This window comes from Primulina eburnea, unplaced genomic scaffold (assembly GCF_022965805.1).
Source record: "Primulina eburnea isolate SZY01 unplaced genomic scaffold, ASM2296580v1 ctg636_ERROPOS244172, whole genome shotgun sequence".
Classification (NCBI taxonomy): domain Eukaryota; kingdom Viridiplantae; phylum Streptophyta; class Magnoliopsida; order Lamiales; family Gesneriaceae; genus Primulina; species Primulina eburnea.
The window spans coordinates 48009-70069 of record NW_027331420.1 but is presented as its reverse complement, the minus strand read 5'-3'; the positions used below and the strand labels follow the sequence as shown (position 1 = coordinate 70069).

At 37.4% G+C, this 22061-nt stretch overlaps 4 protein-coding genes across 11 annotated transcripts; 1 reads left to right on the top strand and 3 right to left on the bottom strand.

The window, feature by feature from the left end:
* Positions 1-3918: 3918 nt before the first annotated feature.
* LOC140821585 (zinc finger CCCH domain-containing protein 41-like) lies at positions 3919-9304 on the bottom strand. Of its 4 annotated transcripts, XM_073182108.1 has the most exons (6): positions 9052-9303; positions 7098-7994; positions 5751-6956; positions 4969-5280; positions 4466-4706; positions 4244-4379 (listed from the first exon to the last, which is right to left on the bottom strand). In XM_073182108.1, the coding sequence occupies exons 2-6, from the start codon at positions 7872-7874 to the stop codon at positions 4372-4374; spliced, it is 2544 nt and encodes an 847-aa protein (XP_073038209.1). In that variant the 5' UTR covers positions 7875-7994; positions 9052-9303; the 3' UTR covers positions 4244-4371. The 4 variants fall into 4 exon arrangements, with proteins under 4 accessions (XP_073038207.1, XP_073038208.1, XP_073038210.1 ...); XM_073182106.1 differs by having other exon boundaries at positions 3919-4706; positions 9052-9304; XM_073182107.1 differs by having other exon boundaries at positions 3919-4706; positions 7098-7915; positions 9052-9304.
* A 599-nt stretch (positions 9305-9903) lies between these two features.
* LOC140821578 (uncharacterized) lies at positions 9904-13368 on the bottom strand. Of its 2 annotated transcripts, none has more exons than XM_073182091.1 (3): positions 13216-13368; positions 11734-13096; positions 9904-11197 (listed from the first exon to the last, which is right to left on the bottom strand). In XM_073182091.1, the coding sequence occupies exons 2-3, from the start codon at positions 11815-11817 to the stop codon at positions 10967-10969; spliced, it is 315 nt and encodes a 104-aa protein (XP_073038192.1). In that variant the 5' UTR covers positions 11818-13096; positions 13216-13368; the 3' UTR covers positions 9904-10966. The 2 variants fall into 2 exon arrangements, with proteins under 2 accessions (XP_073038192.1, XP_073038193.1); XM_073182092.1 differs by having other exon boundaries at positions 11734-12262; positions 13216-13355.
* A 4-nt stretch (positions 13369-13372) lies between these two features.
* LOC140821577 (uncharacterized) lies at positions 13373-15193 on the top strand. 3 transcript variants are annotated; one of them, XM_073182089.1, is made up of 6 exons: positions 13373-13591; positions 13685-13828; positions 14022-14108; positions 14219-14451; positions 14686-14721; positions 14887-15193. In XM_073182089.1, exons 1-6 carry the CDS (start codon positions 13510-13512, stop codon positions 15106-15108), a joined length of 804 nt encoding a protein of 267 aa, XP_073038190.1. In that variant the 5' UTR covers positions 13373-13509; the 3' UTR covers positions 15109-15193. The 3 variants fall into 3 exon arrangements, with proteins under 3 accessions (XP_073038190.1, XP_073038189.1, XP_073038188.1); XM_073182088.1 differs by having other exon boundaries at positions 14680-14721; XM_073182087.1 differs by having other exon boundaries at positions 14674-14721.
* A 2926-nt stretch (positions 15194-18119) lies between these two features.
* On the bottom strand, positions 18120-21110 carry LOC140821602 (cysteine-rich receptor-like protein kinase 42). Of its 2 annotated transcripts, XM_073182134.1 has the most exons (5): positions 20207-21110; positions 19650-19763; positions 18978-19557; positions 18759-18903; positions 18120-18680 (listed from the first exon to the last, which is right to left on the bottom strand). In XM_073182134.1, exons 1-5 carry the CDS (start codon positions 20967-20969, stop codon positions 18336-18338), a joined length of 1947 nt encoding a protein of 648 aa, XP_073038235.1. In that variant the 5' UTR covers positions 20970-21110; the 3' UTR covers positions 18120-18335. The 2 variants fall into 2 exon arrangements, with proteins under 2 accessions (XP_073038235.1, XP_073038236.1); XM_073182135.1 differs by lacking the exon at positions 19650-19763.
* Between the last annotated feature and the right edge of the window lie 951 nt (positions 21111-22061).

The following is a 22061-nucleotide window of genomic DNA, read 5'->3' as shown; positions in this document are numbered from 1 at the left end:
TCAATTTAACACCAACATCAGATTTTGAAAATTTTAAACCATACTTCACAGAACCATTCAGATATCTCAAAAGCCATTTGACAGCTTGCCAATGGTAAACACCAGGATTAGACATATATCGACTCAAACAACTCACAGAATATGCAATATCAGGCCTCGTGCTAACCATTAAATACATGACAGAACCTATAGCATTTGAATATGGCACATTCTTCATGTTTTTAACATCAAAATCAGTTTTAGGGGATGCTCTTTACTTAGAACAAAATGACCAGCTAAAGGCACATTGACTGGTTTTGCATTTAACATGGAAAATTTACTCAAAACTTTCTTAACATAAGTATCCTGATTCAACAAAATGACAGAACGTTTTCTATCTCTATAAATGTTCATGCCAAGAATACGTTTAGCATCTCCTAAGAATTTCATATCAAATTTAGCACTTAAGCAATTTTTAACATGATCAATGGTTTTCACACAAGAACTAATCAAAAGCATATCATCCACATAGAGAAGCAAGAAAACAGGAACTTTAGCATTTTGTTTGAAATACAAGCAATGATCATAATTACTTCTAGTAAAATTCATAGAGAGCATGCATTCATCAAACTTTTTGTTCCATTGTCTAGGAGATTGCTTTAATCCATACAAAGATTTCTTTAGCAAACAAACATGATCAGGATACTTAGAATCAACAAAACCATCAGGTTGCCTCATACAAATTTTTTCATCAAGTTCACCATGTAAAAAAGCAGTTTTAACATCTAATTGTTTCAACTCCCAATCAAACTGAGCAACAAGGGCAAGCATGATTCTCACAGTAGTAAATTTCACAACAGGAGCAAATATTTCAGTATAGTCTATCCCTTCTTTTTGAGTAAAGCCCTTAGCCACTAACCTAGCTTTAAATTGAACAGATTCACATTCATTGACCTTAAATAACCACTTACAGTCCACAACAGAACAATTATCAGGTCTAGGTACAAGAATCCAAGTGTTGTTAACATGCAGAGAGTTAATTTCTTCATTCATCGCATTTAACCATTGCACAGAATTTTCAGATTTTAAAGCTTCTTCATATGACTTAGGTTCAACATTATCAATCGATTCAAACACACTAAATGCATGAGAAGTCATATGAAAATCATCAAATCGTTGTGGCTGCCTAATATTTCTTTTAGATCTAGCCCTAGCCAATTGATAATCATTCAAATCACTAAGATCAGTTTCAGGAATATTTTCAGCAATTTCTTCATGCACATCAGCATCAACTTGATTATCAAAAACAGATTCAGACAGATTTTCAGGTAAAATATTCACATCAGGAACATTCTGCACATTTTCAGAATCATGACTTGGACCAAGTAAATGCTCCACCTTGTTTGGAGCAGTGGCAGGTTCGGGAGTAGATAAAGGAACAGATAAACAGGGAAATTCAGACTCATTGAAAACAACATCCCTACTGATTAACACTTTAAAACCAGGTTGATCCCTTACCCATAATCTATAACCCTTAACCCCATCAGGATAGCCAAGAAAAACACATTTCACAGATCTAGGTTCAAGTTTGTCATTTTTCTGATGCACAAAAGCAGAACAACCAAAAACTTTCAAATTTGAAAAATTAATTTGTGTACCAGACCACACAGATTCTGGACACTTACCATTCAAAGGCACAGAAGGAGACCTATTTATCAAATAAGCAGCAGTACAAACAGCTTCACCCCAAAACTTTTTTGAAAGACCAGAACTAGCAAGCATGCACCTCACCCTTTCAAGTAAAGTTCTATTCATACGCTCAGCTACACCATTTTGCTGAGGCGTATAAGGGACTGTCTTATGTCTTTGAATACCAGATTCAGCACACAAATTATCAAACAATTGATTACAAAATTCAAGACCATTATCAGTTCTTAGAATTTTAATTTTCTTACATGTTTGATTTTCAATCAAGTTTTTCCAGTTTTTAAACTTCTCAAACACATCAGATTTGTTTCTCATTAAAAACACCCAAACTTTTCTTGAAAAATCATCAATAACAGATAGAAAATACTGATTTCCACCATGCGTTGGCACACTAGCAGGACCCCAAACATCAGCATGCAAATACTCAAGTATTTCAGAAGTAACAGATTGTTTGGGAACAGGGGAATTGGAAAACTTCACTCTAGACTGTTTACCAAGAACACATGAATCACAAAATGGCATACATGACAATTTGTCACTACCAAAATAACCATCTTTGTGCAAAATTTCAAGACCTTTAGAACTCATGTGACCTAATCTTTTATGCCACAAATCAGTTTTGTCACTTAAGACAGCATTCACAGAATTTTGTACACAAGATTCAGATTCAACATAGCAAACATACAAGTTTTTCTTTTTAGCAGCTTTAAAAATCACCAAAGACCCTTTCATGATTTTCATAACCCCATTTCCCCATTTACCCTGTAAATCATCATCTTCCAATACAGCACAAGAAATCAAATTATGACATAAATCGAGAACATGCCTTACATTTTTCAAAGTTAACACATAACCAGAATCAAATTTCAGCGATACATCACCAAGACCAGCAACTTGACACAATTTTTCATTTGCCATAGAAACAGACCCATGATTCACTTCTTTATAACTAGAAAACAGATTTTTAAATGGGGACATGTGGAAAGTGCACGCAGAATCAACTAGCCATTCATTTTCACACAAAGAACTTGAATGCACAGAATTCACCATAGACACATCACATACCTCAGTCACCATAAAAATATCACCCATGTTTTCACTACCAGAAGCCATATTTGCATGGTCATCATGCTGATTTTTAAAGTTTTGGTTTTGATTTTGGTTTTGCTTAGGCCTAGTACACTCTTTAATGTAATGACCAGTTTCACCACAATTATAGCATTTTCTATTCTTGGGTCTTGACTTGGATCTCGCCTTACTCTTACCTCTATTTTTAACGAACGCTTGGTTATGGTTGTTTGAAGGTTTTTGATTTTGAAATCTATGTTGAGACCTTCCTCTAACAAACATAACCTCACTAGAATTATTAGCACCCTTATTTGTTTTTAAATCTATCTCTTTGCTTTTCAGACCGTTCACAACAGTTTCTAAACTTACCTGATCTCTACCATACTTAATAGCAGATTTAACATCACTGTAAGAATCAGGTATTGCATTTAAAAGAACAATAGGGGTGTAATCATCAATATTCTTATCTCCTGTTTGCTTAATGTCTTGCACTAATTTGGTAAACACATCAAGGTTCTCATCGATGTCCTTGTTTAAATCAAGTTTGAATCGGAAAAATTTCTCAAGCAAAAACAATTTACTAGGCAACGAAGTTTCAAATTCCAACGAACCGAAGATGGAAACACAACAAGCACATAAAACCTAGAGTTCTACCAGCAACAAATCCCAGCACATAAATCCGCGGCAAGCGGTTACGCTACTAAATGCAGTAAAAGAGGTTCCAGCCAATATACCAGAGCGAAACCCTAAGTAAGAGTTTCAAATTCCAACGAACCGAAGACGACAGTACGGCGAGCAGCAAGGCGCACGGCGGGCAGCAAGCCGGACAGCAGGGCGGGCAGCGGGCAGCAACCAATGGCTCTGATACCACTTGTTAGGACCAATGGAATCCGGATATCTCCACACTGGTGTGATATTGCCCACTTTGGGTTTTAACCCTCATGGTTTTGCTTTTGGAACCACCCAAAAGACCTCATTCCAATGGAGATATCATTCCATCTTTATAAACCCATGATCTTTCTCTAGATCTTCCAATGTGGGACTTTGGTTGCATCCCAACAAGCATACATAGATGTCACGTGTTTATTCAGAATTACTAATGCTGTATTGCATCGTATGTATAGAAAATAAATCTTCTAATATAGTGTAGATGAATACTTGATATAAGACGAGGAAATTAGACTTTGAATAGCATATACAGCGTGTCCTATCATATTACAAGAGAAGGTAACAAAACCAAACACCTATCATAGAGAAGTTTATAATTATGATCCACGCCGCCAAAAAATTAATGGAAATAGCACAACGAATACAAGTCACCAAGGGTTGCTGATGGCTAGCAGTTTTGTCATCAGAGATTTCTCTTAAATTTTCCAAAAATGAGGAAAGAAAACTGAAGACAGTCCAGCAGCAACTAAATCTTGAGGATTACATATTCATCTGATACGAAATTTAACTTGCTGTACAAACTTGAACCAGCTTCCAAGGCATAAACTTCATGATGCATTGTTTTCGCTCGAAACCAAGGTTGTAACAGGCTGAAAATCTTCTCCATTTTCCACAGAGTCTGCATCACTTTCTTTTGTCTGGTTCTCCGGTTCACTACATCCCGAGGCATCACTTTTCTGAGAATGAATCGAGGTAGCATCTCTGTATGGCTGGACATGAGCATTAGCACCTGAAGGCATGTTAGAAGAAGCTGAAGGATTACCAGCATCGCCTCCCTCTCTTCCAGAATTAGTAGACGCAAGCCACATAAACTGCAAATTGTGATCCTGCCAGCATTTACCATTCAAGAATGCCCTCTCAGCAGTACGCCTTGTTGTAAAAGAAATAAGAGCTGAAACATCAGATTGTACTGAATTATCATTGATCTTTTGAAGCTTCGACTCCTCCAGTTCCACTGAAGAAAGATCACCGTATGTAGAGAAGTGTTCTTTCAATGTAGCAACCTAACAAAAAGAAGCTCAATGTTAATAACGGTATGGAAGTGGACAAGGCAAAAGGCAAAAATAATCTCTATAATCCTCTCCTCGGCCTCCAAATCCAACAGAAAGTAACAATAACAATAGTGGTCGAATAAATTTGGCTAGAATTACCATGTACAGTCCTCAAGATGAAGTATGTTTGTGGCCATTTGTTCAGCCAGCTCGATTGAACAAAGGCAAAACAATGGAAAATTTCAATTAATATGATAAGAGTTCTGGAAATTACATTTGCAAGTCCAGCTGGTAATGGCGCAATAATTCTGAATGCTGTTGGGCGATTATCCAACTTAAATCTGTTTCCTACAAATGGTGTCCCTAGCAGAGCAGGTTGACGAATTTGTCTCAAGCTTGATGGCTGCAGAATAGTAGGCTTTGACGTGGTAGTATGTTGAACAGCATGTTCAGCAGATCTAGTGTTTTCAGCAATTACGTGGGTACCAGGTGACTTGGTAGTTTCAGTTTTTGCATCATCAGGTAGTGTTTCACCTTCAAGACTTTTAAAGGCCTCTGATACTGTCAAATCTTTGACACCTACAGACTGCAAAAGAATGAAAAATTGAGAGTGGCAAGATAGTTGCGACCGATTTTAGAAGTTGAATAATATTTTAGATGTGGAATTCAATCACTTATCAAGAAGGAAAATAGTAATTCTAATTTCTTTTCTAAAAAAATTCGCCATTATCCCACAGTTTTTATACTAAATTTTGCAACTGGCAGATGGCACCTGCCAATCAAATTCACAGCCAATCCCCTAGGAATACACGGCTCCCCAACTACTCTCATACACTCATAAACCCCCATATTCACCCATACCTCTACTCATTTACAAGCTCTAAAACTAGAGACTCGGCCTAGCAAACACTCTAAATATAAGACATCTGTCAGCTTCAGAGGTAAAAAACATTAGAAACTTAATATGCAAGAAGAAGAAATTCTACAAAAGTAGCACTGCCGGTTCAAAATGAATATTTATTTCCTCTACATTAATCTAAAATAAATCCGGCTTACTTGTTTCGCAAGTTTGTCTAACTGAAGCCGAAACTCATTTCTTTTTTGATCAAGCATCTCTTGCTTCTTACGAAGTTGTTTCAAAAGCTCTAAATTCTCTAATTTCTTTTGCTGCGGAGGGGTTTTGGAAACTTTAGCAGCCATGGGTTTGAGATGATCATAGATTGGCACTTGGGCAACAGAAGGATGAGCATTATTGTCCTTGCCACCTGCAGCATGAAGATTTTCTTTTCTCCCATTGGGAGCAGGATCATCTATCTTTCTTCGAGACATTATTGGCAAACCACTGTTGCCACTTAATCCATGATCAATACTATTATCTCGATTTGCCCACCAAAGCTTGATAAACCTATTGCCCATAATTGCATCAGGTGCCATCAACGCAGCTTCTGCTTCTTCCCTTTTCGAGAATTGAACAAAAGCCCGCTCACTGTTCATTGGAATGTAAATATCAATGACTTCCCCAAATTTCTGAAAATGTGAAAGAAGAGCTTCCTTCCTGTTATCTTTTAGAGGTATGCCATTAACGAATAGAGTCCGAATCGCTTTCTGAGATGGTTTCCGAACATTAGATATTGAATCTCTCCATGGCTTTAGAGACGATTCCTTGACTTGTGGAGCATTGTCATCTGCATTCATTCCTTTTCCTTGGGAAACAGCTTGAAGACCAACAATGGCTGCCTCCTCGCTTCTGATATCCCGATCAATAGAACTAGAGGATGTCCCTGTAGAATCAATTATATTTTTCTTGCCGAATCTTTTTTTTGAACTAGCTGGTTTTCCCCAACCAGACAAACTTTGAGATACAGAAGTGCAAGCACTTCTAATCGGTTTCTCATCATAGCCTTCATATGATTCAGTTTGTTTCTGACCAGACGTGTCTATATCCAAAGAGGACTCTTTAACACCAGCATTTGATCCATTAACTGCTAGTAGTGATGCTGATGCTTCAGTATTATTATTTGCCCACAAAGGTTGATCTGGATCATAAACATCAGATCCCACTGCCATAGAGCCACCCACAAAACCACCATTCAGCCCCAAACCATCTTCAGTAATTCCAGGCCTGCCACTTGTCACATGAAAAGCCTTGTTTTTTGCTAATGAGCTGGAGGAAGTGCTAATTACAGGTAAAGCTCCATTCCCTGAAGTTCCCAGAAGCTGTGAGCCAGGAAGTGAAACAGGGAGGTTGAATTGTGAAAGGCTCTGCAGTTTCAAGGATAGTATTTAATCAAGCAGTTGTCACATTTGTAATCAAGTAAAGGTCTGAATGAAAAAACACAAACAACTTATATCGAATGACAAAGTATTCTAAACTCCAAAGTAGTACAAATATTTAGACAATACCTGAACATCTTCAACAACAATACGATTAACACCATGTTCCATTGGGCACATATCACCTCTTAAGCAAAAACCACGCTCCTCGAAGTCTCTACAACGTTGCCGAGGAAGGCCAATATTTAGTGCTGGATTAATAGATTGTCTCAACGCCCCCGGTAAACCGAAGTGGCGAAGTCCATCAAGCCCACCATTTGGTACTCCTGGAACCATTCCAAATGCATTCCATGATGCACTGTGTGCACTAGAAATGTTTCCCAGTCCCCTTCCTGCAAGCAGGCCAGAAGGAACAGGTCCAGATTGGACCATTGGAGTTGTGACATCAACCATGCCAAGCCTGGAATTGTGCAAACCCCAGGAGAGAGGGTCCATTCCCCTACCCAATACAGGTCCAGCTTCAGCTAAAATTGATTGGTTTGCCCTAATTCTTTGGTTCAAATCCATGGGAACTCTAGAAAATGGGGTCCTGTTTGTGCGTCTCTTTTCAGATCTCGTAAAGAAGTTTCTTTCTGAGGCCCCATTATGATTTTTTGAGGTTTCACCAGATTGTGGATCTCCTTCCCTGTAAGGAAATCCATTATCAAAAGGTTTCCTTTTCCTATATGGTCTTGTTGAAACTTGATTTAGAAAATCACCATCCAGTGGTTGAGAGCCTGTCTCTCGCTTGCGATGCTTATGGTTACGATCATCGTCTTCATCTTCGCCTTCACTGATTTCTTTCTCCTCGGAATCACTGGCGCAATCTGAGGGTGAAAGGTCTTGAGAAGAAGCCTTTAGATCCATGGAATGCTAGTGATGGGAAGAAAGAAATCTGAATTGTCACTCTGCTTCAAAAGTTCAATATCCGTAGGAGATAGGGAAACGGAGAAAAATTTAGTGAATCGATTTTAGCTCCACCACCACCTAGAGATGGAAAGATAATAAAAATGTTCAAGCCAAACAATATATTGACTTCCCTTTCCCATTCTCTGAAATATCAAACAAGATATAGACATTTCTTTACATAAAATGTTTCCACATTACAAATTAAATCAAAAAGTCACTCTTCAACCCCACAGAACTCCAGCCAAAGCTGATATGTCAAATCCCAGACTCAACATGAAAAAAAGCTTATATTTACTAAATTCTAATAGTTCCGAGTTCCGACTAATTACCAGCAAAGGCAAGCACAACTCTTCCAATTTTACGGAAGATAAGGAAATAAAAAATTCATCAGCGTCCCTAAATTACTATCATTAAAGACTCTGGAATTTAAGGAAACATTTCATGGCACTAGATATTAAAAATGACTCCGGCATATCAACTTCCTTCTGGAAGCTTTTACGGCATCAGTTTGTTCACATCTAAAAAAAACGTGTAAGTCAATATCTTATCAGAATGTCCTGTAAAATCCAAAAAACAAATAGAATGTAATAAATACACAGCTCTTTGCTGATGAACACCGGGCAGTTACTTATGAAACTTACAGCTCAACCTATCGAAGAAAGGAAAACCGAACAACATCATTATTTATCACAGAACAAGAGTTGACTAGATGAGCAGCAAAGAACCATAATTGACTATCACAGACATCTTTATGTACTAAATGTCTAGTACCCACACTTAAATCATGCAAACAGTAACCAGAATCAACCATCTCAGGCACAACCACATTTGGGGTCAGTGGGACCTAAGTTTCAATCAGAGACGCCACAAAAAATTCCCAGTTAACATTCAACATTTTCAACCTTGCTGGAACCACAACTATAAAAACCAATCCCAGACAAAAACAAAAGCAAAAACAGAAGAAGAAAACGCGCAACCGTTGCGCAAGGAGCAAAAAGCCTAATGTCAATACAAAAAATCAACCGCGTAATCCCGAAGAAACATAATCAAACATATCACCACGCCGACAAAAGAAAAATTACACAAAAAATCAAAATCAGCTGGAATTGATGACAGAAAGGCGGAGAAATTAAACCTAATCACTGAAATTCGAACTAGAGCTTCGATGACTTGTTTCTTCAACGCAAAAATATGTAGTACGATTACTTATCAATGCGGGGCCCCCAAAATTTCTACCCAATTGAAATATATTTAGCCTTCTGTTCAGCAATTGATCGTTGATTATGTTTTCGCAGCTGTATTTCGCTTGTAGATTTTGTCAGTTTTTGGTGAGTGATCTCCGAATGGGGGTTTTACATTAGGAGGAAGATATATCATAGGAGTCCTCGTATATATACTTCTAAGAAACCTGGCAAAGACATTGGAAAATACAGGGGGGGTTTCTGCTATTTACAAAGGATGCATGAATTTTGCGTTATTCTAAATTGGCCACAATATTTGGGTTCATGAGGTGAAAGAGTTAATTTACGCTTTTACCCTAGGATTTGTGAAGGCTTGTTCATGAATGTATGCTTTTTTGACATGAAGTTATCGTGACTAAGTACGAATTAGTTCGTTGCGGGTGTGCGGTGGACCAGTAACTTCCTCGACGACCAATCCTTTAGTTTAGTTGATACAGATTTTAATTGTTTATATTAGACATAGAATGATAAATTACAATTTTTTTTCCTTTTTCAGTAAATAATGAATATAGTAATAGAAGAAATATATAAAAAAATAATATTATCATTGTCTTTGTACTGTAATTTTAATTCAATGATCTGATCGATAAATACTCAATATACAAAATTGAGACCAAACATCTAGCAAGCCAAAAATCAATGACCTTTAGCATAGGGATGAATAAATTTGAGCTAGTGAAAGAATAACTTTTGTAAAAAAAGGCCAAATCGACTACCTTTAGGTTTCTTCATGATGCTCAAATAGATTGTAAGGAAGTATAATATCATGAATACACTGAGAAATAGCAAATTACACACAAAAAGAAATGTAGCGCGAGTTTATCTTTTCAAACAAGTGAATTCAAAACTCTACACCCGCATGAAGCAGCAGAATCTATTACTGGCCAAACCACCCCGAGGAGCTTGGCCTTCAGTGTCATTCATCACTTGTCCATTACCATGTTTAAATCTACTGATTGTCCATACTCTGTCAATTTCCGGACTGTGGCCCTCACTTGGTCTATTGGAAATCCCTTGTGGGTCACTTTCCCAACCACATCATCAATAGGAACCTTGTTCCCAGAGCTGCCGGACCCCGACCCACCACCAACATTAAGGCTGAAGGAATTGCTTGAGGTAATATTCGAGCAGTAGGTAGCTGCGGATAACCACTTCCACCACCAAGTCCACCATCGTTGGAAGGAAATTGTTGTGGTTTCCTTGGCGAGTAACTACCATACTGTGATGGTGAGGTGTTGTAAGGATATGTTCAACATGACCTGCTGATTGACCAATCAAATGAATGAGAATATCCTGGAATAGGCCTGCTAGATCGAGGCTCATAAACATTTGGGGTAGGAGTATATAATTGTCGAGGGGGGAGGAACTTCAACAGAGGGATGAGAAAGTGGTGGGCGAATGCCAGATGGATAAGTTTGGGGAGGTCCATACAGCGTTTCTTCGGAGTGATGACTCAATTGTGGCTGGGGTAGGATGTGTTAATTGCAGAGAATTGGGGACGCAGATGAGGAGGTGAATGTGGCAGAGAGTGAGGTTCAGGAGTGTTGGTGCTGCGGCAGAGGTGGTTAAGAGTAATGTGGTTGAGAAAGTGGTTGCTGATGTTGGTGTTGTGGTGGAGGTGGCTGATTCATATGTTGTGGTGGAGGTGCGAGAAGCTGATGCTGGTGCTGGTGCTGGTGCTGGTGCTGGTGCTGGTACTTGATACTGCTGTTGGGGAGTCTGGTCAGATGGAGGAAAGTAAGATTCTTGCCGAGGAACAGAAGTAGTTTGGTTTTGTGAGTACTGGTTAGGAAACTGAACATGAAACTCTTAATTTTTATTGTTGTGGTGGTGGAGCATGGGTGAAGAGAGGCTTGGAGGTGGCAGTGTAAGAGAAACTGTTGAGAACTGCTGGTTAGCAGATGCAACTGACTGGGTCAGCTCAGCGTGTGCAAGGTTTTGGCTTTCGACTTTTTCTGAATTTGGAGACTGCAGATTAGCAACTGGTAGTTCACCTACTCTTGCTTGTTCATCACTTATCACCTGTACACCAGTTTGCACCTGCAGACATATTACAATAACCATAAAGAGTTGCATAAATTAATCAAGAATTTTTTAACATGCAAAAAGGAAAGGGTTAGGCCAAGCTCACCCACAAGACACTTTTCACTTAGATATCATGTAATAAATTGAAAATTGTAATGTACCCGTAACCAAAAGGAGAACCAACTCTCCAATTCATTTGATTATTTTTACAAAAAATCGATTTTCAGAATAAAGCAAGATGGATGAAAAATATCTTTGATTAATTTCATGTATGTGTAATAGTAGGTAAACGTTCTTTGCATAGTTTGAAACAAGTACACAATCGAGAAAGTGAAAAAAAGTATACACTATATTGCATAAGTTAATGTCATTTATGATTTAACATATCAATTCAGTAAAACTAAGGTAAGTCAGAAACTAACATGGCCAAATGACTATAAAGCTGAAAAAGAAATGAACATGTTGTCTCCAAGATTAGGTGTCATCGAATAAGTTGATGATAAACCTTACCTATTGCCACTTAAAAGTATACATAAAAAGGAAAAAAGCACCTCTCTGAGAATATTGCCCATTTTTCTCAGTTTCTCATCGATGATCCCAAGATTGTTCCCAACAGACTCCTTCAAATCACCCATGGAATTTTCAAGCTTACAAGTCCTTGTTCCCAGTTTACCAAGGACAACCAATGTTGTGTTTTATCCAACCTTCTGTTTGGTTAAGGAACCCTTGATAGATTTAAAGATGGCTTGTAATATCTTGTCAATCCTTCATCACTTGCTGCTCCCAAGACTTAATTGAATGATTCATCATGTAATCTAGTTATTCCTTTATCCAAACAATTAACAACTTGTAATGTTTCTTCTTATCCCAATAATAATATTGATCTTTGGTATAAAAGATTTGACCACATGTTTGTTGCTCGATTACAATGCTTGCCTTTTATTGAACAAAATAGACTCATAACACTGCAAAATCTGTCGAGTAGCCAAGCAAACTAGAGCTGTGTTTCCATCTGTCGAGAGACACAATTCCCCACATAGTTTCCATCTTGCCCACATGGACCTATAGGTCATTATCGCACTGCCATAATGAAGGTGCTAAGTATTTTCTAACATTGTTCGATGATTTTTCGAGATGTTCATGGGTGTTCTCGATACAGTTTAAGTCAGACACTCTTGAAAAAATATGTTCTTAACATTCATCCATTAATGGATTCAGATTGCACGATCTGTGTACACATTAACTAGTTGATGGACTGGGGACGATTTATTTTACTTTCAGACTCTGAGGAGGGACTGCCATTTTCAACCTCGTTGGACTCACCTCAGATAAATTGTATCATTGTATCCATGAATCTGGGAGAGGAAGGGCGAGATGAGACAAAATCTTAGGTCATTTTAATAAATCCACACCAAGCTACAGTTTCGTTCTCAGATTGTCGATAGTAAAAGATAAAACCAACCTCAAAATCTTGGTTTCTTTGAAACAAAACATCGTTCAACGTTACCAACCTATGCCAGCATTTTCGTCCACCAATAGAGCATTATGTTGCAAGGGCCCTCGCCAAACGCTGCCAGAAGCACTCCTATCAACCTCGAATCCCGTTCGACTAACGGATGCATAATAATATTTCCTTAGTTCATTGCTCGTTAAAATGTCGTAGGCTTTGTTAACTATCAGTGTGTTCTCATGACCCTGAAACTTAATCTTAATTAATTAAACTTCTTACATTGAAATTAAAATTCAAGAACATGATATGGGATGCACATAAGGCACTTGTTCCCCTGCTATATCCGGATGACATTTCTTTTGCAGTCTCCTGTAAGCATAACAGAAACTGCAAGCAATTGATAGTGATTCTTGCTTTCTTCTAGCGGGTTCCGACCACATCTAGCCACAACTGATCTTTGTCTCCTACCGATACAAAACCATAAAAATAAATCCCATTTTTTAGGCAATATTCACAGCAAAGAACGCAACTTTCGCTATTAATTCACCACGGAAGGAACCGTGTTAATGTTTAAACATATTACCTACAGATGGGCTTCTTGAAATATGGTCGGTGATTGCTTCACAAAGGATTTGACATAGAGAATTGGAGATGAGATACAAAAGAGGATGCCATTTTTTCCTTGCTTGCAGAGGCAGATGCTGTTTCACTAGATACTTGTGTATACATGACAATGGGACCAAGATATTTTGGTCTCCTCAGTGTGTTCCCTCTATCCAATTCTTAAACCCGTTTCTTATAAAGCGTGTGAAAGGAAAAGAGAATGCCGATTTATTATGAGAAAAAGCGTGTTTAGAAAGACATGAGTCACTGAAAAATGTTCGCCGTCAGATTTCTCCGGCCGTTTAGGGCTCCTATCGCTGCCACTGTTTCGTCCTCTTCCGTCGGAACAACTCCTCGTTAGTCCCCTTCCCAATCAACAGGCATATACTCCTCTCTATGCTCACCCCAGTCAAATGAATACACTGATCACTGTCTTATTCTGTTGTCAGGTTTCGGGAAATCGGATTTTTTCAAGGCGTGGATAAAATTGGGAGCTACAAACTCTCCGGAGCTGTGTACCGTGACCAAATCTAGCTTCAAATCGGTTGCGTTGCGGAAATCATTTGAATACGCTCAGAAATTGTGGGACTCAGGTGAATTCAAGTTTTTAGTGGAGCTTCCATTTGTTCTTGATGACTGTGTTAATTTGTTCTATCACCATATTGGACAACCAACGAGATCAATGTACTTCACTATTGAAGGTTTTGCTTTGTGGATAAAGGGGTCATACCATTGTTGAATTACAGTCATCTATTGAAATTCTGTAACTGTTGGTTTTGCTCACAGAATGCAGGTTTTCGGTTCGAAATACGGTTATGTGTGGTGTTCTTGGATCAATTGTCCTTTGGCCAAGGATTTCTTATTGTTTGGAAGGTGAGTAGCAAATTTTCTGGTAAGTGTATTGTTTTCATGTACTTTGAAAGTGATTGTTACTTGCTATGTGGTTGGCATGAGCGAGTGAAATTTTGTTTCTCATTTTGTAGGTTTCCATCCACTGGCTGATTATCCTCAAACGATTTCAACGGATTCGCCTTCTTGCGAAAAAGTTGATGGGATTATTGCTTTGATTCGGAAATTGCTAGTGCCGTTTTTCCTGATTTTAAATTTGTGGCTGAATTGGGGACAGAGTCACCCTGTCTTCCTTGTGGCTAAAGTTACTCTTGTCTTTCTAACCACAAAGCCATACCCTTCCTCGGTTTATTTAGTTGTTGATCGGGTAATTTGCTTTTTCTCCATTGGTTGCCTGTATGGAATTGTGCATGTTTAGGAAATACTTCACCATATTTCTTGAAATCCATCTTTCTGTCATATAGAATTACTGAAACTCTGTAGTTTACAAAAAGATTGTGAAATGTTATGAGTAGTTTCTCTAAATATTCGGGTTTCATAATTTCATAGCTTCCACCTCGTTTTTCCCTTTTGATATTAATCTCTTCAGTTGCAGCACCAGATTATTGGCCGACAACCCTTCTTGTACAGATTCAAGGTGATTTTCTTGCTCCATTTATCGAATTTTCTCAGTTATTGCTGAGCAATACTGTCCTTGTGCATTTTCTTATTGAATTCAGTGTCAAATTTGGAGTTAAGAAGATACAAAAATCCAAGTTCTTTCTTTGGTTCTTTTTACATCTTCCTCCACTGTATTTTTCAGCCTCCGCAATTAAAGACGGTAGAAGTTGAAGATTACACTTTCTTATGTCTCGCTAGAGTTGAAATGAAAGACGAAAAACTTGTGCTGATCGGGGTTTTGGGTGGTTGGTGGATCTTGCCTTTGTCGTGGTTCGAGGAAGTTCTTCTCTTTGATAAATCATCATGGAAGGAACTAGTTTCTCTAGCTAAGAGCAGATTTAGATTGGCTGCTGATACATGTTAAATACTGAGATAAGGGTCGGACAATACTTTTTTCATCTCCATCTCCTAATATATAAAATCCTCGTGTTATTTAAAAGCTTCAATCACGTATAGTATATCTTTCATAAGACGGTCTCACGGATCTTTGTTCGTGAGACATACAATAAAAATTAATATATTTGACATAAAAAGTAATATTTTTCGTGGATGACTCATATAAAATGACTGTTTCACAAAATTGACATGTGAGACCGCATCACATGAGTTTTTGTGATTGATTTATTATTTAATAAAACCGATAAATCTGATTTAGTTCGAACTTTTATAAACACGAACGAAACCGGCACTTGACACCGCTGATGAAAATCATTCATTTAGCTTTATTCTCTGTTATATATTGAATAAAACAAATCTAAACGCACAAGTAAGATGTTCGAAAAAATGTAATTGTAGTTGTTTTAGATAATTTTTAATTTTATTACTACCCAAGTTTATGAATAAAACAGTATTATTCAGATGACATTTACGTACTAATCATTAGTTTATCCAATCCTTCAAATCATTAAGTCATAACATTAATTGTTTCAACAACTTTTTTCCATGCATTTACAAATTCTGCTCCAAGAAAAAAATTACTTGCTTGGAGTTGAAACAAAGATTATCTAACTACAACACATTTTGGAAAGAGTTATACATGATTCACAAAAGCTCTTTGTGAGACGGTTTCGAGTCAATTTTGTGAAACAGATATTCTATATGGGTCATCCACGAAAAAATATTATTTTTTATGTCAAATATATTAATTTTTATTATAAATATGAACAGAATTGATCCGTTTCACGAATAAAGATCCGTGAGTCCATATTATGAAAGACCTACTCACTCAATTATGGTTCATGTTTTTTGTTCTCTTTATTTTTTATTCATTAAACTAAAATTATAGTTTAATCCCTAATAATTTTCGTTCAAAAAAAGGTTTTTAATAATTAAAACTGTCGGATGATACATCTTCCCCCGTTCACCAGAGAACCAGAGACTGCAGTAAAGATGACGGCTTTTGTGTTTTGTTGTTTTTATATTAAGCTTTATCTTGTCCAAGTTTAAATCTTTTGTGGAAAATTCCTATAATTTTAGAGATTGTAGAGTGTGTTCAGTTGATGTTTTTACTTGTGAAGTCTCTCTCCCGTTTTCCTTTTTTCTCTGAAAATAACCAAAATTTCTGAAGCGACATCTTATTTTGCGATAATTTGAGAATGTGGGTAAAAATATTTTCTGGGATTACGGTTGCAAGTTATTTTGCTACTACTTTTTTGTTGAATTTAAGGAGAAAAAGGAGGAGAATTTATATAAACTGAGTATGGTTCTTCTATATATCTACACAGGTGTCCATATATCATTGCTGCAAGAGGTGTGCGAGGAAGAGACAAAAGAGATGTCTTCCTCAAGAAATGTTTTTCGAAATTTTTTTAGGCTGCGTGTATAAATTTCAAATCTATTCATTTATTTTTGTAATTTAGTGAAAAATCATATACTTCAAATTCAAAATTTTTTCATGATTATATGATGTTTTATGATGAACATCAAATCCACGTCTTTAATAGATATATAATGTTTCGTGTTAGTTATATACTTTCTGTTATAATTACCCTTACATCTCCCAGCTCAATGTTTGCAGAGAATGGAACCTGTGAATTATGATCCGTACCAAACATTTCATCCAACACCATATTTGGAATTCAACTCATGGAATTATAATCCTGGAGTTGTATCCGGCTCTTAATGATAATTACAAAGAAAGACGCAACATCGCAATGTGATTTATGTGGAAATGCGACGAAGTTGTCTCGAGATATGTAAGTTTGACTGTGGATTTGAATATCTACTATGGACTAGCTGTAATGGTTTAGCAGTGGTCCCTGATCTCAGAGACTCGGATATTTATTATGTTACTAATCCCTTGACAAAACAGCGGGCTATACTTCCTCCAAATTCCAGTGAGATAATTGAGGCTTCTGTGGAGTATGAAGTGGTGTATGCGTGTGGTAAGAAACCATATGGTCCAAATCGCAGTGCTAACTATTGTAGTTGATAGAGTTTGCTGGCATATTGACATAGGACACTCGTCTCACAATAGGAGATCCGTGTCATTAGTTACCGGAGGCTATGCACACTGGATTGGCAAAACTTTGTTTTGACATTGAATGTAGAGAGTGAAACCATTAGTTGGTTTCCTAAGCCTCAATTTCCAAAAAATGGGCTGTAATTTATCCATTATAGAACCAATGAGTTTACGAGGGATGTTTGGGAAATGAATCCAGAAACTGGAGAGTGGACCGTGATTCTTAGCGTTGATTTAAAACCTTTGAGATCCCATTTTAAGAACTTGTGTTGCAAAAATGCCAAATCGATAGTTCCCTTCGGTTGCTTAACATTTAGAGAGGTCTTGTCTTCAGTACTGGATGTACTCAGACAAATTCAGTCGTTTGAGTTGGGCACCAATTTGAAATCATACCGTTTTCAAGCTCATGTGAACAGCTTGGTTTGGTTGGAAGAATGATTTTAAGTTAATAGAATAGGAAAGAAGCGGAGAATTCCAATTTCAAGATTGATTGCTCCTGACATGCAATTCTAAATGGGGTGAGTCTCGTAGTTAGTTTGATTGTCTGAGTAATTTTGATGGAAGCACATACATACAGGTTTGTTTCAATTGTGTTTTTTTTCAATTCATTTGAGCTCCTGGTGTGGATGATAATGTTTTTTAGAGCATATCTTTCATAAAAATATGTTATGTAGTTTTGAATTAAGAGGCATTCGTACTTGAACTTGGTGGTCTCGAACTGAGCTATGTTCCTGATTTGCTGCAAAATGTGAGTCTCCCTTTCCTGTTTTGCTGCAAAATGTGTCTCCCTGAGCATGATGCATGAAGTTTTTCCTAAGAATTTGTGGTGATAGTAGCACATGAAATAATAGGTTCAACTACGTGAGAGACAAAGAAGAGGGACCTCATGAACTTCGATAAAATTGAAGGCCGTGTCACAATAGCAATCTCTGGTGCTCCCATTTTGTCAAATGATATTTTTTTTTACATCAAATACAAATCTCTGAATTCAAAATTATCTTTCCTACAATTCTCTACGCATCTTCGAAATCTAATACAAGATTTGTACAGATATTAACTTTTTGCACACAAAACTAGCTCTTACATTGTATCCCTTTACAAAACTTCATTCGTAGTTTGGATATATACGCTTATAGATCACAACTCTGTATACTCGATGACTCTGCTGATGAGTATCGGTCTCCGAGTTTTTTAACCGTGTTTGATGATGAACTGTTTGTGCTGTATGATGACTGACCAGAGTCTGCCGAAACCATACTGTTTAAAAATGGTGGTTGATTTGGCTCGGGAATTTCGCAGTTTTCGTTCACAAGCATTCGAACGACTTCCTCCATCGAAGGCCTCTGAGCGACAGAAGCCTGTGTGCACAGAAGCCCGATTTTCAGCACTTTTGAGGTCTCCATTGATGGAAAATCACCTTTTAGAAGAGGATCCACTGCTTCAGTTAATCTATTTGTCTTGTAGAGTTTCCAAACCTAATGCCAGAACAAGAAAATATTTAATAATTAACATTGCAAGATCGAAGAAAAATGTTTCGAGCCATGAGATTTTACAGTCTTTAGAAGGGACCCGGAATCCTCCTCAAATGCGTTGTTCTTCCTGCCGCACACAATTTCAAGAACCAACACCCCGAAGCTATAGACATCGGCTTTCTCAGTAAGCTGTCCTTTTACAAGATACTCGGGAGCCATGTATCCCCTGTCAAAACAACTTCTTAAAATCGAGAGAACTTGAATGCTCAAAACATTCGGATTTAGAAGAAAGTTTCTTACAATGTGCCCGCGATTCCTGTGCTTAGATGAGTTTTATCAGCTGCAAAACATCGAGCAAGACCAAAATCAGCGATTTTAGGATTAAAATTTTCATCAAGAAGGATGTTGCTGCTCTTTATGTCCCTGTGAATGATTCTGGATGAGCAACCACCATGAAGGAAGGCTATCCCCTCAGCAGTTCCGACAATTATATTGAATCGTTCCTTCCAATTCAGAATCTTGGCCTTGTTTCTGATGCATTCTTCGAGGCTTTTATTGGGTACAAATTCGTAAACCAGCAAACTCTCAGGGCCCTCAATGCTACAGCCCAGAAGCTTTACAAGGTTCTTGTGTTCAACTCCACTGATCAAGTTTATCTCATTGAAGAACTCATCTACCCACTGCCTGGTGCTAAAAAACAACCTTTTCACGGCTATCGTTTGACCATTCGAAAGGGTTCCCTTGTACACTGAGCCAGCCCCTCCTTGGCCTAGTTTTCTTGAACCGTCGAAATAGTTTGTCGCCCTCTCCAACGTTTCATATTTGAAATTCAAATTCGATTTGTTGTAGGAATATGAAATCCGGCCGAGATTACTACGTCCTGCAAGGATTTTAAATGGTGAAATAAATTTTCTGTCGATTACATAAAAGAAAAACTGAAATTTATCATTCTTTATGGACAATTTATATTACTTTGTTTTCGTCTTTTCCATCTTCCATAGGATGCATAACCAGCAAATAGAGAAACCATGCAGAAGAATGCCACGGACAAAGCAATCGCTATTGAAGTCCCTGTTTTAGTGACTCCTAGAAAAATAAAAAAAAATAAAACAATAAGCAATTTTTATGAGAATGAATCAACACTACAAGGAAAATGAACAGAAAAAAAAGGGTCGCTGTAATATGGTACGAAATGTCACCCACCTTCAACCTTATAATCAGATTAATGAGCCATCCAAAGTTGAAAGACAAAGCATGGAAATGCAAAAAATTCGATCATGAAATCAAAATACAACGAAAAAACAAGAAAAGGGACACAAAAGAATATATTACAGTGTATATCGATTGCATCAAAACACGTAGAAGATCACTAAATTATCGCAGCACCGAAGCTAAAGGCGCATACAGAATCATGCCGCCAAAGAATGGATTCCATTTCCTATGCACAAAAAAACAGACTCTAACAAAATAACAAAACCAAGAATCGGCTTAATTCCAACAACCCGTTAAAAGAATTGCATCAAACTCACCGGAGTTTCGATTTGAATCCTCGGATTGATTAGAGAAAAACTTGACCGTGGAATACCTCAAATAGCAACCAGCATTCAAAGCTCTGCCTTCCCTGCTCGGCAGACAAGTTTTCACTTCTCTATTCGCCTTCGCCAAACACTCCCTACATCCATCCCCGGTCAAAGTCTTCCAGCACTCCGCCAATCCAAAGACACCCTTAATCCCATCCGCCGCGTGCCCCCTATTCGAAACCGCAGCAGCAGTTAGATTATCCATCAGCTCCGCCACATTCTTCCCGAATTCCACATCAACCCCCACCCCCACCCCCACGGTGCTGTTGCAATTCACCTTATCCCAAACGGGGTCGGTTCTTTCATCGAAAAAACTGTAGTTATCATATCGCAGGAAGCACCCGTCCAGAAATATGCGGCCGGAAGCTGAAGGCAGGCAGTGGGGAAGGCGTGTGCGGCTGGCGGCGTAGCACTGAAGGCAATCATCGTGAGACAAATCACTGTGACACTGAGCAAGGCTGTATATGGAAAAATCGGCGGAGTGCACCGTGTAATTCCCCCAGTCATCCGCCGTGACACGCTGCGAGAGCGATCGCATTTCTTCAACGAAGACAGGAATATAGCTGCTGTTCGGCACCGGCGGCGGTTTTCCGCATAGCAACCCGGCTTCGAAAATTCTGGGATCGGACAAAGAAAAATGTGGAGCCTTGCTGAAGAAGATGAAGATGATGATCCATGCTAAGCCGGTAAAATTTTGGATTCTTGAATTCATATAGAAAATTTTTTTCTGTTTCGTGATCACTGTAGAATCTGAAACAGCCAGCGGAGGCGAGTGATGAATCCAACGGACATTTGAGTTCTGTTCTGTTCCTCTTCTTTTTCCCACCGGAGAGGATGATGATGAATCAGTGAGGCATATATATATAAATTGATTATATGAAATATCTTAAATATTATAATATAAATTTTATTATGCCATTTATTAAAATCATAGAAATTTTTTTAAATGCTTTATTTTAATAGATATACGGATATATATATATGTAAAAAAGAAAAAGAAAGGAAAACGAAGCATATAGAGAATTGAAAATGTAAACAAGGGTGAGTCCAATTGGAATAGTCAAAATGTAGCCGCTTAACTGGACCTTGTCTCCTGGATCAACGCACGATTGGACGAGAAGACTTCATTTATATCAATTTGGTCGAAAGTTGACCGAAAATAAAATAAAAAGTGAAACGATAAAAGAAAAAGAGAAGAAAACTAGTAGAGCTGTCAACTTCTTGAGATCCACTTTCCAAATAATAATATTTCTTGAAATACACTCTAAGTTTTTTTATTTTGAATTTTTTTCATGCAAACTAATGAAATCTAGAAGATCGTTGAAAAATAGAACAACAAGTGGAAGAAATATTACAAATATAAAGTAGAATAAATATTCTAATATAAGTAATAAATGTAGAAAGTATGGTAAAGTTTGAAACTTCTCAAAAGTCAATCATTCATATTATACATCACTAGGCCCCATCATGCTCTATTTTATTTATTTATTTATTCTTTCTTTCACACTCATAAATCACAATATATATATATATATATATATATATATATATATATATATATTAAATAAATTTAAAAGTCATGAAGCTGGACTCATGATTAATGAATATCTTTTAAAAATAGAAATGCTGATTAAATTAACTAGAAGAGTGGTATTAATATTTTAATATAAGCTTATTTTTTCGAGAGGATATAAGTTTACTATAATTGAGTTTCAAATATAAAACATCGTCTCAAACTTGAGATTTTGGTTGAGATTTGTGTGTCAAATTAGCTATTATCTGCGATATTTTAATATAAGTTAGT